This window comes from Symsagittifera roscoffensis, chromosome 5 (assembly GCF_963678635.1).
Source record: "Symsagittifera roscoffensis chromosome 5, txSymRosc1.1, whole genome shotgun sequence".
Taxonomy (NCBI): domain Eukaryota; kingdom Metazoa; phylum Xenacoelomorpha; order Acoela; family Convolutidae; genus Symsagittifera; species Symsagittifera roscoffensis.
Genome location: NC_087066.1, coordinates 44,546,973 through 44,562,671, shown reverse-complemented (window position 1 = coordinate 44,562,671; position 15,699 = coordinate 44,546,973). Strand labels below are relative to the sequence as shown.

At 37.7% G+C, this 15,699-nt stretch overlaps 2 protein-coding genes across 2 annotated transcripts in view; one reads left to right on the top strand and one right to left on the bottom strand.

Annotated features, from left to right (window-relative positions):
• Positions 1-15,699, top strand: part of LOC134846061 (CCR4-NOT transcription complex subunit 2-like) — a 421,605-nt gene that overhangs the window by 193,213 nt on the left and 212,693 nt on the right. The gene's annotated exons all lie outside the window — the stretch shown is intronic.
• On the bottom strand, positions 5,297-15,581 carry LOC134846744 (aromatic-L-amino-acid decarboxylase-like). The gene is made up of 6 exons (XM_063864133.1): positions 15,540-15,581; positions 15,241-15,259; positions 10,007-10,029; positions 7,109-7,338; positions 6,215-6,473; positions 5,297-5,710 (listed from the first exon to the last, which is right to left on the bottom strand). Exons 1-6 carry the CDS (start codon positions 15,579-15,581, stop codon positions 5,297-5,299), a joined length of 987 nt encoding a protein of 328 aa, XP_063720203.1.

The following is a 15,699-nucleotide window of genomic DNA, read 5'->3' as shown; positions in this document are numbered from 1 at the left end:
CAATGTCATGTACATCACTAATAGCGGCATGCGTGGAAGTGTTTGTATTCTCCTTGGATTTGTTTGTTCCAGCCTTATTCGACACGTTTGAATTTTCCCTCCGAGGAGATATTTTTTCGGCTCCGTGGAGCAAGACATTATTTGTGCTATCACACTCTGGCTTCGGGCACTTTTTAGCTCTAGAACATTGCGGGAAACTATGATTGCCATTGAGGCAAGTGAAGCAACGTTTCTGTTCAGCTACGTATTTTGCTCGCTGAGTAGCATTCTTTTCCTTGAAAACGGCACAGATCCACAATGCGTGACTACCCTTACACAAAACGCACGGCGGAAACTCAGACTTATCCTGAGCCATACTAGTTATCTGGCTATTGGCTGCAAAAACTTTGGTTGTTTTTGGTTTAACTGCTTCCTCGTTTTTTGCCTTAGACTTGAGTACACGTAATCTTTCATGCCCCTCGGCTTTCTCTTTCAACCAGTTATTAAAGTCTAAGAGTGTTGGTCGCTGCCAATTATGCCTAACAGTATGCATTGACCAAGCTTCCTTCAGTTTAGGCGGAATTTTACTAACAACTTGGTTTAACAGGTTAACACTCTTTAAATCATCGTTGAAAGACAATGATTTGAAAACTGCTACGAGGCCAGATATGGCAGAGGAGAACTAATGACATTTTCCGAATTGTGCATCTTAAGTGCAGGAAAAGTATTCAGCTTATCAAGATACGCACCAACAATGGCATGTGGTTGCCCAAACTTCCGTTTCAAGGTGGCCAGTGCATCCTTGTACATAACGCCACTATAACTAAACTCCGCAATTGCGGTTTTTGCTTTGCCTGTGACGAGTGTTTTTAAGTATGTCAGTTTCGTATCATCGTTGAGAACAGCGGAATCAACGGTGGACTTAAACTGGCCAAACCATTCGTGCCAGTTTAACGGGTTGCCGTAAAAATTGGGCTAACTTCCATTCAGGAAGATAATCTTTGCGGCTATTTTTTTTTTTTAAAAGCAATTTTATATTAGTGAACGGCATTATCAATTTTTGCGCAATGAGACTATTGTTCTCAATGTACTCAAGTAATAATGAGTGACCTTTAAGCAGCTCATTTTCTAAACTTAGACGGGTTTCAAATAACTTGCGTACCTTACTGTGGAATTTGTCGTCCATGTTTTTCACAAGTTAACAATGTTTTACGGATGCTAACCAAAGAGAAAACAATTAATAAAATGAGATACTGTTTTGATACGTACTTAGATTTACATTAATATATCAACTTTATTTTACAAGATGGGGGAACTTGACGTCTCAAATCTTCAGCCTGAATCCTTTTTTTTATAGCTTCCCGAGTTTTAAGTGGTAAGCGGTTTCGCTTCTTACGAGTCTTAAGGACGTTAAGATTAGTGCTATAATGCCTTAGAAGGTGGAGATTATTTAACTCAAGTGAAGGTGTCTGGTGAAGCTGTTTGTACTTCTCAGTTGGTACCTGGTCCTTAGCCTTACGCTTAGAGATAAAGTCTCTGACAACATTCAGAACGAGAAAACCTGTTGAAACTAAACTTTCCTCAATATCCTCGGATCCGTTCCGTCTACAGTATACGATCGCACAAACATTTGTCCTATACCTTAATAACAAATTGACAAGTTGCTCACTACTCAGCTTGCGGTTATTGTTACCCGGTGCCTATTGAGTTATTAATGGCGTCGTGCCAAATTACAAGGTCGTTACGGTGAGACAAGTAGAGATGAAGGTAGTAGTGTATTGTTTTCTGAGAGTCCCTAGCGTTAAAACTCAAATTTAAACCTGGATCGTTGACTGTCACGAAACGAAGTCAATAATCGGACGGGAAGCAAACTGGCTTTCAGTTTCACCAAAGGTGGGTGGGGGATCAGGCAAATTGATTAAGTTCCAACAACACACGCGGAAGAAACCTGAGGATGAAAAAAATCAAATTAATTTGCCTGATTTTTCGCTACCAGACCACTTAACATAAGGTTGATGTCATGTTACAGTACAGTTTCGTAGAATTCTGGAGACGTTTTGAGAGTTTTTGGCAATTTTTTTTTACTTTTTTCACAAAATTTTTCAAAAAATTTTGATCAGCGGGTTTGAGTCATAAAACAAACCAAAAAACTAGTCCAGTACCGCCTGTCTATGTTCCCATTTCACGGATTAATTTTCCGTTTACATTTATCCAAAAATTTTGGCATCGAGAAAAATGTCAAGTAAATTGTCTAAGTATTGATTGTAAGGTATCTCAGGGAATATCTAAAGGAACTGTCCAAAAATTTTGGCTATTAAGACAAATTACCGGGTGCTAGCTTGCGGGAAAAGTTTCAACTTGTATGACATCATATATAATTTTAAAGCACGAATGGAGAGTTTTAAAAGTCTCTGACAACATTCAGAACGAGAATATTCAGAACTTTCCTCAATATCCTCGGATCTTTTTCGTCTACAGTATATGATCGCACAAACATTTGTCCTATACCCTAATAACAAATCGACAACTTGCTCACTACTCAACTTGCGGTTATTTTTACCCGGTGCCTAATGAGTTATTAATGGCGTCGTGCCAAATTACAAGGTCGTTACGATGAGACAAGTAGAGATGAAGGTAGTAGTGTATTGTTTTCTGAGAGTCCCTAGCGTTAAAATTCAAATTTAAACCTGGATTTGTAAAGCAAATATCTTTGACGCGCTTCTGGGACGGAGCGGGAAGTTTTTGGAGCGCGTGATCTAAGGAATTAGCTCCTAGACTGAATACCATGCACTTAGGGGACCTATGCGACGGCTTCGTTACACTTAAGTACCAATGGGGTTGGAAAATTAAGTAGGTCGGTTGAACTCCAACAACACACACGGAGTAAACCTGAGGATGAAAGAATTCAAGTTAACTCACTAAATATCACCGTACCTGACCACTTAACAATACTGTCACGCAACGAAGTCAATAATCGGACGGGAAGCGAACTGGCTTTCAGTTTCACCAAAGGTGGGTGGAGGATCAGGCATATTGATTAAGTTCCAACAACACACGCGGAAGAAACCTGAGGATGAAAAAAATCAACTTAATTTGCCTGATATTTTGCTACCAGATCATTTAACATAAGGTTGGTGTCGTGTTACAGTACAGTTTCGCAGAACTCTGGAGACGTTTTGAGGACTTTTTGGCAATTTTTCATTACTTTCTTCACAAAATTTTTCGGAAAATTTTGATTAGCGTGTTTGAGTCATAAAACAATCCAAAAAACTAGTCCAGTACCTCTTGTCTATGTTCCGATTTCACGGATTAATTTTCCATTCACATTTATCCAAAAATTTTGGCTTCGAGAAAAAATGTCAAGTAAATTGTCTAAGTACTGATTGTAAGATATCTCAAGGAATATCTAAAGGAACTGACCAAAAACTTTGGGTATTGAGAAAAATTACCGGGTGCTAGCTTGCGGGAAAAGTTTCAACATGTATGACATCATATATAAATTTAAAGCACGAATGGAGAGTTTTAAAAGTTTTGGAAACGTCTTACAGTTTTTAATTGGAGATTGGCGACACCGGGAAAAAATCCAAAACTTCGGGTGTCGAGAAAAACACAGCTCAAAAGTTCAAAAGTCAACAATCAGGACACCTGAACAGGCCTCTCTTCCACCAGTCTGCTCTTTCACCTGTCTGCTCTTTCACATGTCTGCTCTGTCGTCTATCGGCTTACAGCTCTGCACCTTTAGAGTCCGCCGCGCGATGATTCGGGCCAAATTCACTTGCTATTCCTTCTGAACCAGAAACTTGGCCCTTTCTACCTCTTGTTGAGTTTTCTGTTTGGCCTCAACAGCCTATGTGAACTCTCGGCCAAAGTCGTCCAACACAATTCAGAAAAAAGCTGTCCCCGAACTGTGTCTCACGAACTGTCTATGAGAAGCGTCGTATCACGATCAATTCGGCAATGTCGTAACGAGCAACTGAAATACTGAATCGGTTCTCTTGTGCAGATTATCCTCGTGTCGGGCAAACTGCAATCTGCAGCAGACGTTTCCGTGGAAACTCTCGAACTATCAACAATCGTGTCCCTTGTGTCGACCCACTTCGTGTCGTGGTCGGTCACTTGTCGCGAAAAAGAAAGAAGTCGTGAAGAAAAGACCTCGTATCTTCGTCTGTCTCAGAACAAAGGTCCCTTGTGGTGCGCCAAAATGCGCGCTCATTCTCTGAAAAAACTGTATAAACAAATTTAATTATGGATATTTTTCGGTAAACACGCCACAAATAACAAGCAATAAGCAATTGTAAACGGTTTGCATAATCAAGATTACCAAATCAACTTCCGGTTGTTTCGGTACAACTCGTTTTTAAGAGCATTTGGCGCAAGCTAGCCACAAGAACCGGTCGGTTATGTTCTTGAGACAAATTACTCTTTTTGGCGGTCACCCTTAATCAAGGCTGAACCGAATTAGAACCAGTTAAAAAAGGATATGAACCCCTTTTATGGTTAATTAATACATGGACAAGTGGGGGACTCGAACCTACGTCAGCTGTTATGTTACGTTACTTTGTCTTAGTCCGCTTGGCCATCTGGTCTTATTTTATATGCATTTATACTCTTGTTTTATATGCATCTATACTCTGTTTTATATGCATCTATACTCTACATTTGCGTTGCAACACCCGTCCTTTACTACGATAAACTACTGAAAAATTCAAACCTCTCTAAGTCCCGGATGGGTGGAGCCTCTCCTAAACTAGTATTTATAAACCAATTACCTTATTGGAAAACTATCCCAATAAAATATTACTAACTAACCAATCATATTCCATCACTAACATTGACACTTATTTGTAAACGCTGATACTAATTGTAGTTTCAGCACCAGAACAATTTGAGTAAGTCTTAGAAGACAGTTGTTCTCCTTTGGACAAGTTCCATAAACCTAACCCCCAAATACCAGTATACACTAGATCTATTGACACTAGGAGATCTAAGAGTAAGATTAAGATTGGTATTAGACTAATAAGTTGCACAAAACTCTCCCGCCGAAAATAGGATAGCGTGACGAACAGACGGTGTACCTTATCTGAAATTACTCTATGAGAAAGCTACCTCTGGCTTAAACTCATCTGGTGCGACAGTAATCTAATTTAGAGAAAAAGAAACAAAAAGACAAAAGCTAACTCTGGCTTAAACTCAGTAGGGCCAAACAGGCTTGTCCTAGAGAGATTCATTTGTATTTATTATTAAAAGCGATTATAATATTTTTTTAATACCCAGCATGCTATATCGCATGCTTATTTAAAACATACTATCCATTTTCTTATTTGTCAGGAGTCTCTCGTAAGTCTTTGAAATGCTTCAAGTTGAGCTCGAATGCCTTGTCTAGATCTTTGTACGTAGTCTTGGTGCTACAAATTGCCAGTCGCAGAAAATAAGTTTCATCAATCTCCGATGGCGTCAAATGGATCTCTCTAGTTCCATTCAATCTGGCTAGCAGTTCTTTGTTCTGGTCGTTGCTCCCTTTAGCCCGGAAGCAAACCAGTCCCATAGACTGTGGTCGAAATAGCTCAAAGTTGTCGTTGCTGGTCACTAAATTGGCGAAGTAGTCTGCCATCTGGATCGAAGTCCGGATGTGTTTCTGAAAGGCGTTGACTCCGAATGTTCGAAAAGTGAACCAGAGTTTAATAGAGCGAAATCTTCGGCCTAAATATAAAAACTTCTCTTGTCGAGGAAAGTGTTGAGGAAAAAATTGTCGCGTCCAGGCGGCAGGAAATTGGCGATGATAGTGCGAGTACAAAATTTATTTTTTCCTTTTCTTTGACTCAAACTTAATTAAGAGAAAAATCCTATTGAAAAACGGAAATTTTCAGTAAGTAGAACTTTTAAATAAAAGAATTTTCAATTAAAGTAAGTTTAGCTATTAGTGGTCATGCTTAATTCAAAAAATGATGGGGTCTCACTATAGCTGATTTAGAACTAATAGTAAAGTTTTCCAGATTTTCTCAGATGCAAGTTTGATTTAGAAGTACGATAACTCTGGTTCCTGCGAATCGCAAGAGAAGCTATCAGTAGGCCTAAAACTACTTGTTTTAGAGAGGTCCGTTTGCATATCCCTTAAAAAAACTATTTTTAGGTGTTCAAGTAAAATTAGAGGAACGTTGTTACACTGCTGATCATTTTGATTTTTGTTAAATGATTTTTATATCCTGTTTAATGAGGTAAACTTTTTTGAATAAATGTTTGGTGATTGGTTCTCATGTTGCAGATACAACGGGTCAACTCTGAATGCATTAGACAGTTTGATCTTGTCTTTGATCCAGACAGCTGAACAGTCGAACTGAATCAGTAACCATTTGTGAGGGTTGAAGTTGAAAGAGTCGGCCAGTTCTATGCCAGACTTGTGGTGTCTGGTTTCTTCGCAGATGAAGGCCGAACCTGCGTAGGCGGCGTCCACGTGTAACCAAAGATCGAACTTCTGACACACCTCACCAATTTCCCTATTGAACAAAAAAGTTGATAAAAATGAGCTGCGACGAGATTGTCACGATGCTAATTGCTTCTTGTGTAGGAGCTTTTTCTACTAAACTTTTTCAATAAGTTCAGTGGGGTTACAGCAGGAGCGGATTTAGATAGACGCCCCTCGATGAGGAACTTGACCCCCTCATCAACCAAATGGTCCCCCCCCCCCTCTAGTACTAATTTATGACATCCATTTTCGGCCGAACAACCATTAAATTTTTCTAAGGGCGCCTTTGGCGCCTAATACCCAACTAGTCTTTTGGTCGGCCTAAAAAAAGAAAATCCGCCCCTTCCACCGCCCAGGAGAAAAACTTAGATCCACTGAAACTTAGAAAACTTAGGTTACAGGGTTTCTTCAGTTTTGCTTTTGAGACTTATTTTTAGCCAATTTTCGAAACGATAATTTTAGGCCATTTTTAGAAACAATATACAAAATTTCTAAAGCTTTTTTTTCGCTCAGTTTCAGCTCAATTTCAACCCACTGCTGCAAGCAAAGAAAACGGTAAAAAATTGATTTTTATGCTTCTTTTTTTGATAATGTACTATTGACCGTTGGCCGTACGTTGTGTCAACCGTAACTCATATATTTTGCATATCAAACGGTTACTCTTACTTGAGGTTATCAAATGAGCAGCATGAAGTTGTTCCCAAAGTGGCCACTACACAGAATGGGATCAGTCCCTCCTCTATGTCCTTCTGTATGGCCTCCTCCAAATCTTGGCCCCGCATGGAGTAGTTATGGTCATAAGCAACTGAAGTGTACTGCACTGCACCTAACAGACAGGCCCTCTCTACACTTGAGTGGGCTAGCTTGGACCCATATGCCACCATCTTGCGAACATTCTAGAGCAAAGTTAATTTTAGGTCAACAATATCGAATTGCAAACAGTTAGAGTTCTTCGATTAAAATTTTCTAAGTTCTCGAATTAAAATGCAAAAAATGTCATGAAGTTCAGTCTTAAGACGGTTTTCTTGTTGTTTAGACGGTTTTCTTGTTCTTTAAGTCTTATAGATACTTAATACTGCCTTACCAGCTCCTCGTGGCGTCGTGTTACCAAAGCTAACTCATGCCGTTTCTCACTTGATGACATAGTAAGAACAGTCGAGCTATGACGAGTGGAAGCAGATTTAACAGACTTATGTGACTCACGTTTTGTACTTTCTTTAGGCTTATTAGAGACCTTAGACTTGTTGTCAGATACTCGTGCTTCTGAATCTCTTGTTTTTTGCGAGCGTGAGGATGTCTCAGACCTAGTTTGTTATAAAGATCTTTTGCTCCCTGTTAAGCCGGCTGCTGAAAATTACAAAGGTTCAAGGCTCATCTTGTAACTCTGAGCTTCATGTATTACTTTATCGTTCATTTTGATTTTTTTCTAGCGCCAAAAGTCTTGCTGAGCAATAATTTTTTCAGTGTTTTCCGCGGGAAAAGTTTCAACATGTATGACATCATATATAAATTTAAAGCACGAATGGAGAGTTTTAAAAGTTTTGGAAACGTCTTACAGTTTTTAATTGGGGATTGGCGACACCGGGAAAAAATCCAAAACTTCGGGTGTCGAGAAAAACACAGCTCAAAAGTTCAAAAGTCAACAATCAGGACACCTGAACAGGCCTCTCTTCCACCAGTCTGCTCTTTCACCTGTCTGCTCTGTCGTCTGTCGGCTTACAGCTCTGCACCTTTAGAGTCCGCCGCGCGATGATTCGGGCCAAATTCACTTGCTATTCCTTCTGAACCAGAAACTTGGCTCTTTCTACCTCTTGTTGAATTTTCTGTTTGGCCTCAACAGCCTATGTGAACTCTCGGCCAAAGTCGTCCAACACAACTCAGAAAAAAGCTGTCCCCGAACTGTGTCTCACGAACTGTCTATGAGAAGCGTCGTATCACGAGCAATTCGGAAATGTCGTAACGAGCAACTGAAATACTGAATCGGTTCTCTTGTGCAGATTATCCTCGTGTCGGGCAAACTGCAATCTGCAGCAGACGTTTCCGTGGAAACTCTCGAACTATCAACAATCGTGTCCCTTGTGTCGACCCACTTCGTGTCGTGGTCGGTCACTTGTCGCGAAAAAGAAAGAATTCGTGAAGAAAAGACCTCGTATCTTCGTCTGTCTCAGAACAAAGGTCCCTTGTGGGGCGCCAAAATGCGCGCTCATTCTCTGAAAAAACTGTATAAACAAATTTAATTATGGATATTTTTCGGTAAACACGCCACAAATAACAAGCAATAAGCAATTGTAAACGGTTTGCATAATCAAGATTACCAAATCAACTTCCGGTTGTTTCGGTACAACTCGTTTTTAAGAGCATTTGGCGCAAGCTAGCCACAAGAACCGGTCGGTAATGTTCTTGAGACAAATTCCTCTTTTTGGCGGTCACCCTTAATCAAGGCTGAACCGAATTAGAACCAGTTAAAAAAGGATATAAACCCCTTTTTTGGTTAATTAATACATGGACAAGTGGGGGACTCGAACCTACGTCAGCTGTTATGTTACGTTACTTTGTCTTAGTCCGCTTGGCCATCTGGTCTTATTTTATATGCATTTATACTTTTGTTTTATATGCATCTATACTCTGTTTATATGCATCTATACTCTACATTTGCGTTGCAACACCCGTTTTTTACTACGATAAACTACTGAAAAATTCAAACCTCTCTAAGTCCCGGATGGGTGGAGCCACTTCTAAACTAATATTTATAAACCAATTACCTTATTGGAAAACTATCCCAATAAAATAATACTAACTAACCAATCATATTCCATCACTAACATTGACACTTATTTGTAAACGCTGATACTTATTGTAGTTTCAGCACCAGAACAATTTGAGTAAGTCTTAAAAGACAGTTGTTCTCCTTTGGACAAGTTCCATAAACCTAACCCCCAAATACCAGTATACACTAGATCTATTAACACTAGGAGATCTAAGAGTAAGATTAAGATTGGTATTAGACTAATAAGTTGCACAAAACTATCCCGCCGAAAATAGGATAGCGTGACGAACAGACGGTGTATTTTATTGAGTTAGGACCAATGTGGTTAACTCATAGAGTAATTTCGGATAGGGTACACCGTCTGCTCGTCACGCTATCTTATTTTCGGCCGGATAGATTCGTGCAACTTCTTAGTCTAATACCGATCCTAATCTTACTCTTATACTATCTAGTCTCAGGTTGTTTAACTAGTCTCTGCTAGTGTAATAGATCTAGGGTATACTGGTTTATTGCGGCTGCTGAAGTTCTCTTGGAGAGGCAACTAATTTCTAAGTTAAATTCAAATCTCTCTGGTGCTGAAATTACAAGTAATTTCAGCACTTACAAATAAGTGGGTTGTTAGTTAGATGGATCATGATTGGTTAATATTAAATACTTTACAGTGGTAAAATATCTAATTTATCCAATCATAAAAAATAGTTTAGATCAGGTTCCACCCATCCGGGTTTTACAGAGTTTTTTAGAATTGTCTTTCTGCAATTCAAAGGATGGATGATGAACGTTGGTATTTGGCGAACATCATATTCTTCTGGGTTCTCTTGTTAGAGAAGTTCCAGGACGCTGGAATGATGGATATCAATCGTTGTGTCTTTCTTGAGACAACGACTGTGTTTCACAACGAAATCAATCTGATTTCAGAATGGTTTGCTATGACGGGTTTTTCTGTTTCATGTAGAGAACTTCTTTTGTGTTCGACCTCGTTTGGGAATGGCGTGGAGATTGTGCGTGGAGGGGATGCCTTGTTACTCGGATCTGTACGTATACTTGAACAGCGAGGTGGTCATTGGTCTAGTTCAATGAAGTCCGTTTCTGCGAAGTCAAGTCGTACTCTAAATCCTTTGAGTTGTGATTGTGGACGGCATATTGGTTGTGGTTGGCCATTCTTTTTCTAGTGTAGTGGGGTCATTTTGTCTTTGGATGTTGGTCTTTGGAGTTGTATGCTGATCTATATACTGCAAGGTATAATTTACATTTTATAAAATCTTTATTAGTTCAGTGTTTTAATTATGATTTTGGTTAGTTGTTTTCACAAAAGCATTTTGTTTTAGTTCGGTTATTTTGAAGAGTTACTCACCCTTGAGTACCTCTTATTAAAAATAGAAGTGTGGTCACAAAGCGTGGATGTAGCGCGGTGGGTTAGGCCGGCTATAGAGCATGCTCAGGACGTCCTCTCTGGTGGGTTAGGCCAGGAGTGGGAGTATGATTTCGTGCGGTTTCTGTGAGAGGTCCTGTTATGTGATAACGTTTTATGTCGGGTTTGTGGTGGTTTTTCTTATGTTTCGTTGGTTGTGTCCTTTTTTCAAAAATCAAATTGTTTTTGGTATGGGTTTGTCTTTCGACTTTTTTGCGTTTTATTATTTCTTTCTTAGACTTTATAATAGTCTTCAAAAGAATAAATTATCCAGTTTTAAACTGGGTTAATCCGGTTTGGGTACCGTTGGTTTTCTTTCCTTAGTCATGCTGTTATTTTATGATTTGTGGTGTTTAGTAGGCTGCGTTGGTTAGTTTGGTTTAGTATATGATTCCTTTCCAACCGGGTTAAAGGAAAGTTTGAAACTTGTTATCGTGTGTTAGAGTTGTTGAGTGTGAAAACTTGAAACTAAAATTCATTATTTAGACAATTCTTCGTGGGCGAGCTGTGCGAGTTTGGGTAGAATTCTTGTGCGAATGAATGAAAATATCAACAGGTTAGTACTGCATTTTCGTCTTATCAATTTACTACATAGAATTTTAATTTTACTGCTGGTTTTTGGGAAAAATTAAGTTACAAATTTTCATCATTACTATATTTACTGCTTTTGGGGAAACAATTTATAAATTAATTTACTACATTGGTATGAATTTTATTATATTTATCTTGTGCAAAATATTAATAGAGTTGAGAAGAATTTTAACAAGTTTTCTGTTTTTTATTTTTCTTTTCTGTTTTTTGCAGATGATTGTGGGATGAAGACTAAAAATCTAAATGAGACATGAATAAAGAATGGTTAGTTTTAATTTAAATTTATTAGTGAAGAATTTGTATAAATTATACTTACCTATTAGTCGTCGGGGAAAAAACCGTGGGGAAAGATGTCGTGTATTATGTCGGAGTTTGTTAGTAATTTTGCTAGTATGCGAATGATGTTTTTAGTTTGAAGCAGTGGCCAAAGCAATTGAAGTGCTTTAATAGTTTTTAGTTCTTCAGTGCCAACTGCAAACTCATAAGGTGTGTTTTGAATGAGATTATATAATTTGTGATTGTATTTAGTGTTGTGGATGAATTCTAATATTGGGATTTCTATAGGTTGAATAAATTCATGTGGGATAAGGAAGGGTCTGGATTCTTCTGCGTTAAAGGTCTTCGTGATGGGACAAAATATATACATTTGGGTTATGGGATCATAATAGCGGAGGATACCGTGAAGGTTAGCATCTTTGATGCAATATGTGAAGTTAAGAAAAAATGGTGATGTGTATTTAGAGTTAATAAATTGAAAACGATGGTGTGGTTGTCTTGATGGAGTGTGTAGGTCAAAGTGATTTTTTATAAAGCGGTAATATGTATATGTGTGGGTTTGTTTAGTGCGTAACATAATGTCGTGTGAGCATGTGGTGCAAGAAAATGAAAGGTTAGTGAAAATAATTGAAATCTTTCTTTAAAACTTTCGTAAGCTTGCATGTCGGTTAGTGCTTCAGAAATGACGTGGTCGAATTTGCGATCAAATATATTGAGTGTAAATACATATGGTGTTTTGATGAAGAATTTTTCTGTGATTTGTGGGTTAGCGAAACGATCATCATCTAAAAATTGGTCTTGGTTAGTTCGGATGATGTTATGATCGTAATATTCTAGCGTGTATTCGTTAGCTCGGGGTGCAGTGAAAGTTTTTAGTGACTTTTTATATCCTATATAAGTAAATTGTCTATGTGTTAGTGGTGTGGTGAGTCGGTATAGCATATCTTGATTTCTTTCTATATCGATATGAGTATTAGATAATGGTAGGCAAAGGGGATTAGTAAAATGATAGTATGATGTCCATTGAAGTGTAGGCATTAAAACATGTTCATCTACAAATTTACGTGTGTCGTTAGTGTCATGAGGAGTGTTTAAGGTATATTGTGGAAATGAAGGTAAGGTGATTGCTAGAAAATCTTTTGTTTGGGAATTTTCTTTGGTTTGGGAATTTTCTTTTGAAAGTGCGATAAGCTCCATTAGTGCTATTTGATGATTCGGTGGATGTGGATGATTGTGCTAATGATGCGGTATAAGCTGAAGAGGGTGTAGGGGTTGGTGGGTTTGATGATTCTATTGTGGAAGAAATCTGATTTATAGTGGGGGTGTCAAGGTGTAATGGTTGTTGCTGTAGGGTGATAAAATTATCTAGTTCCTGGGAGATTTGGGGAATATCTGGAGAATTGGATGATCGGTCTGAATGAAATGAAGAGTAGGTTGGGGTGACTTGTGAAGCGTAAGAGGGTGTAGAAATAGATGGGAGTTGGTTACTTGGTGGGAATGGTTGAAAAGGGGGTGTTGAAAAAATTGAGGAGTTGGTTTGGAAATTATTGGATGGAGATGGTTCAGAGTCTGAAAATTCATCAGGGGTTTCAATATTAGGGTTATTGAGTTGTGAAATGGAGTATAAAACTGAAATATTTGAATTAGTGTCTGAATTCATGCCTGATGTTATGTTACTGGTTGGGAAATCTGGTGGCGGGAAAGCAAAAAGTGGAATTATTGTAATTGGAGTGTTGAGGTTGGTTGGATGGGAATTTGAGCGGTGTAGGGATCCAAGTTGTCGGCTCATCGTGGGCTAAAAAATTTATTATTTTGAGACTGAAAAACGGTGGTATGGGGTTGTTCGATAATTTGTTCATATGTATTTTCATTTTGTGAATGATGTGTCATTATATGTTGTATGGGACTTTGCGATATGTTTGGTCTAAAATTTGGATTATGTGTTATTGCTAAATTTCGAAAATTTCGTGGGACTAGGGATAATGGATGATTATGTGGTAGGGGTGGCAACTGTGGTGCTGTAGGCGTTACTTCTATATTTTTATGTTCTTCGTTGTAAGTGTTCTGTCTTGTCGCTATTTTTGTATTGTATTCTTTTATTTGTGCGTCTAAAAGAACTTTGTTTATTGATGATGAAAAAATTCCAAAGAAACCTGCAAATAGTATGCGTGCTACACTTGCTTGTCTATTTACTTGTGTGTGTATAGCGCATGTATTATAGATTCCTTTTAAAAGTGAAAAAAGAAATCCTATAAATTAAACATTGCGTATAAAATAGTTAATTTTTCTAAGATGTAATAGGGCCATCCTAGAAAATCCAGAATTTCATTTTTTAGTGTAACAAAGCTAAAAATATTTATAGGTGAGATTTCTTGTGGTCGGTATTTTTCACCGTTTAGATATATATAGTCTTTAATGTCTTTAAAATATCCGCTATAATCTTGTGTATAGATATCTGCAAATCCTGCGGTTTCGGCAAGTTTGCGTAAGTTTTGATCAATTGATTGTCTTTGTATAGTGTCCATTTGTGTTAATAATTCTTGGAATTGTTGTGTTCTAATGTGATGTTGGATATCGGATTTTGAATATATTCCAATTGATTGTAAGTCGATATTTGGGTTTCGAGCAATAGCTCTAATGCTTTCTGGTGAAAATTTTTTGAGTGATTGCATTAATGTGGGGTATGGGGTAAGAAGGTAATATTTATCTTCATCAGGGTTCAGTTGTACTACATTGTGGCTATTTTCTGATCCACATGGGACTGCGGTATCCCAGAAATAGGTTCGTCTTGAAAAGGTGTCAACGAAATGTAATTTTTTCTTATAAAAGATAGGGATTCTTTTATAGCATCGTTTATCTTCAAAAACATATAGTGGTGATACTTTTTTGGTACAGGTATAAAACCATAAAATGTTTCCTTCGTAGTCTAATAAATTTGATCTATTTCCTGATAGTAAATATCCTGCGTAGGGTATTTTTAATACTGCTAGTGCAAGTGATTGTAGGATTTGTGTCCGTTCTAATTCGCATGGCTGGTGAAGTGTTTCTAATTCAGAGAGTGACATTTTCTGAAAAATTCGGCTAATTGTGTAATCTAATTTCATATCTAAGTGAATATCATAGTGGATATTACCAAAATAAGAATTATTCATTAGTGATAGTTCTTGTAAACGTGTGCTTCTAGTGTCATGGGGCTTTAGATGTCCACCTGGTTGACCATTACTTTTTTGAAAATTAACTGGTATATATGATGTTCTTTCGTTTAGAAGATGACCTGTGGCATAAGGGTCAATTTTTATTTTTCCAGTGGTCATGTCGAAACCTTTTTCGTATTCAACTAATATTTCAGAATATTGTGTTTTGTAAAGTGGGTTTCTGTATTTGCATGCAAGTTCTGTTTCTTGATATATTTCAAAACGTGTCAATTTATTTTCTATATTGTGAATGTTTCTAAAATTAGTACTTTGTTTTCGTGATGGATTTACTTGTTCATATGGAATTGATTGTATAAAATATTTTTCGTGAAATTTTATCATTCGGGCGTGTATTTTTGCTACTTGAAATGTTGTACATGTGTCTTCGGGAAACCAGACAAGTGTTGCTTGTGTTCGTGTTGTAGGGTCACAATAGCCTTGATCGTTTTTACAAGGTAATCTAATTCCTTGATAGATCATTGTGTTGTCAGATAAATCTCGTGTGAGTTGTATTTTTTCGAGTTGTATTTTCCAATCGAAAAACATTATTTCTTGATATCCTTTATTTTTTGTGTCTGCTTTGCAGTTTGATGGGTTATATATACCAATGTGTGGTATCCAGTGTTTATCGTGTATGTCATAAGTTAATCTTCCGTGTGCGCCGTTGTATGGGTATTTTTCATCTAGTTTTATATGTCCTTGATATCTTTCAAGTTCTGCTTGATGTACAGAATCTCTCTGCAAAAACTTGGAAATATACTAATTTTCTGTCGGTGTTTTTATTTCTTGTGATATTTAGTCTGAGTAACTTGTTTTTACAACCTTCGGGATTAAGATGTAAAAGTCGTTCGATATTACTCTGGTAGAATGATTCGTGGTCAAGTCGGTTTTTATTTCCATTTGAGACTTGTGAACAATCTACTTTCTTTTCGGAAAATGTTGCTGTGAATTTGTATCCTATAACTGTTGTTGCTCGGGCTTTTGAATAGAGTGTCGCTATTACGTTGGTAGTTTCTAT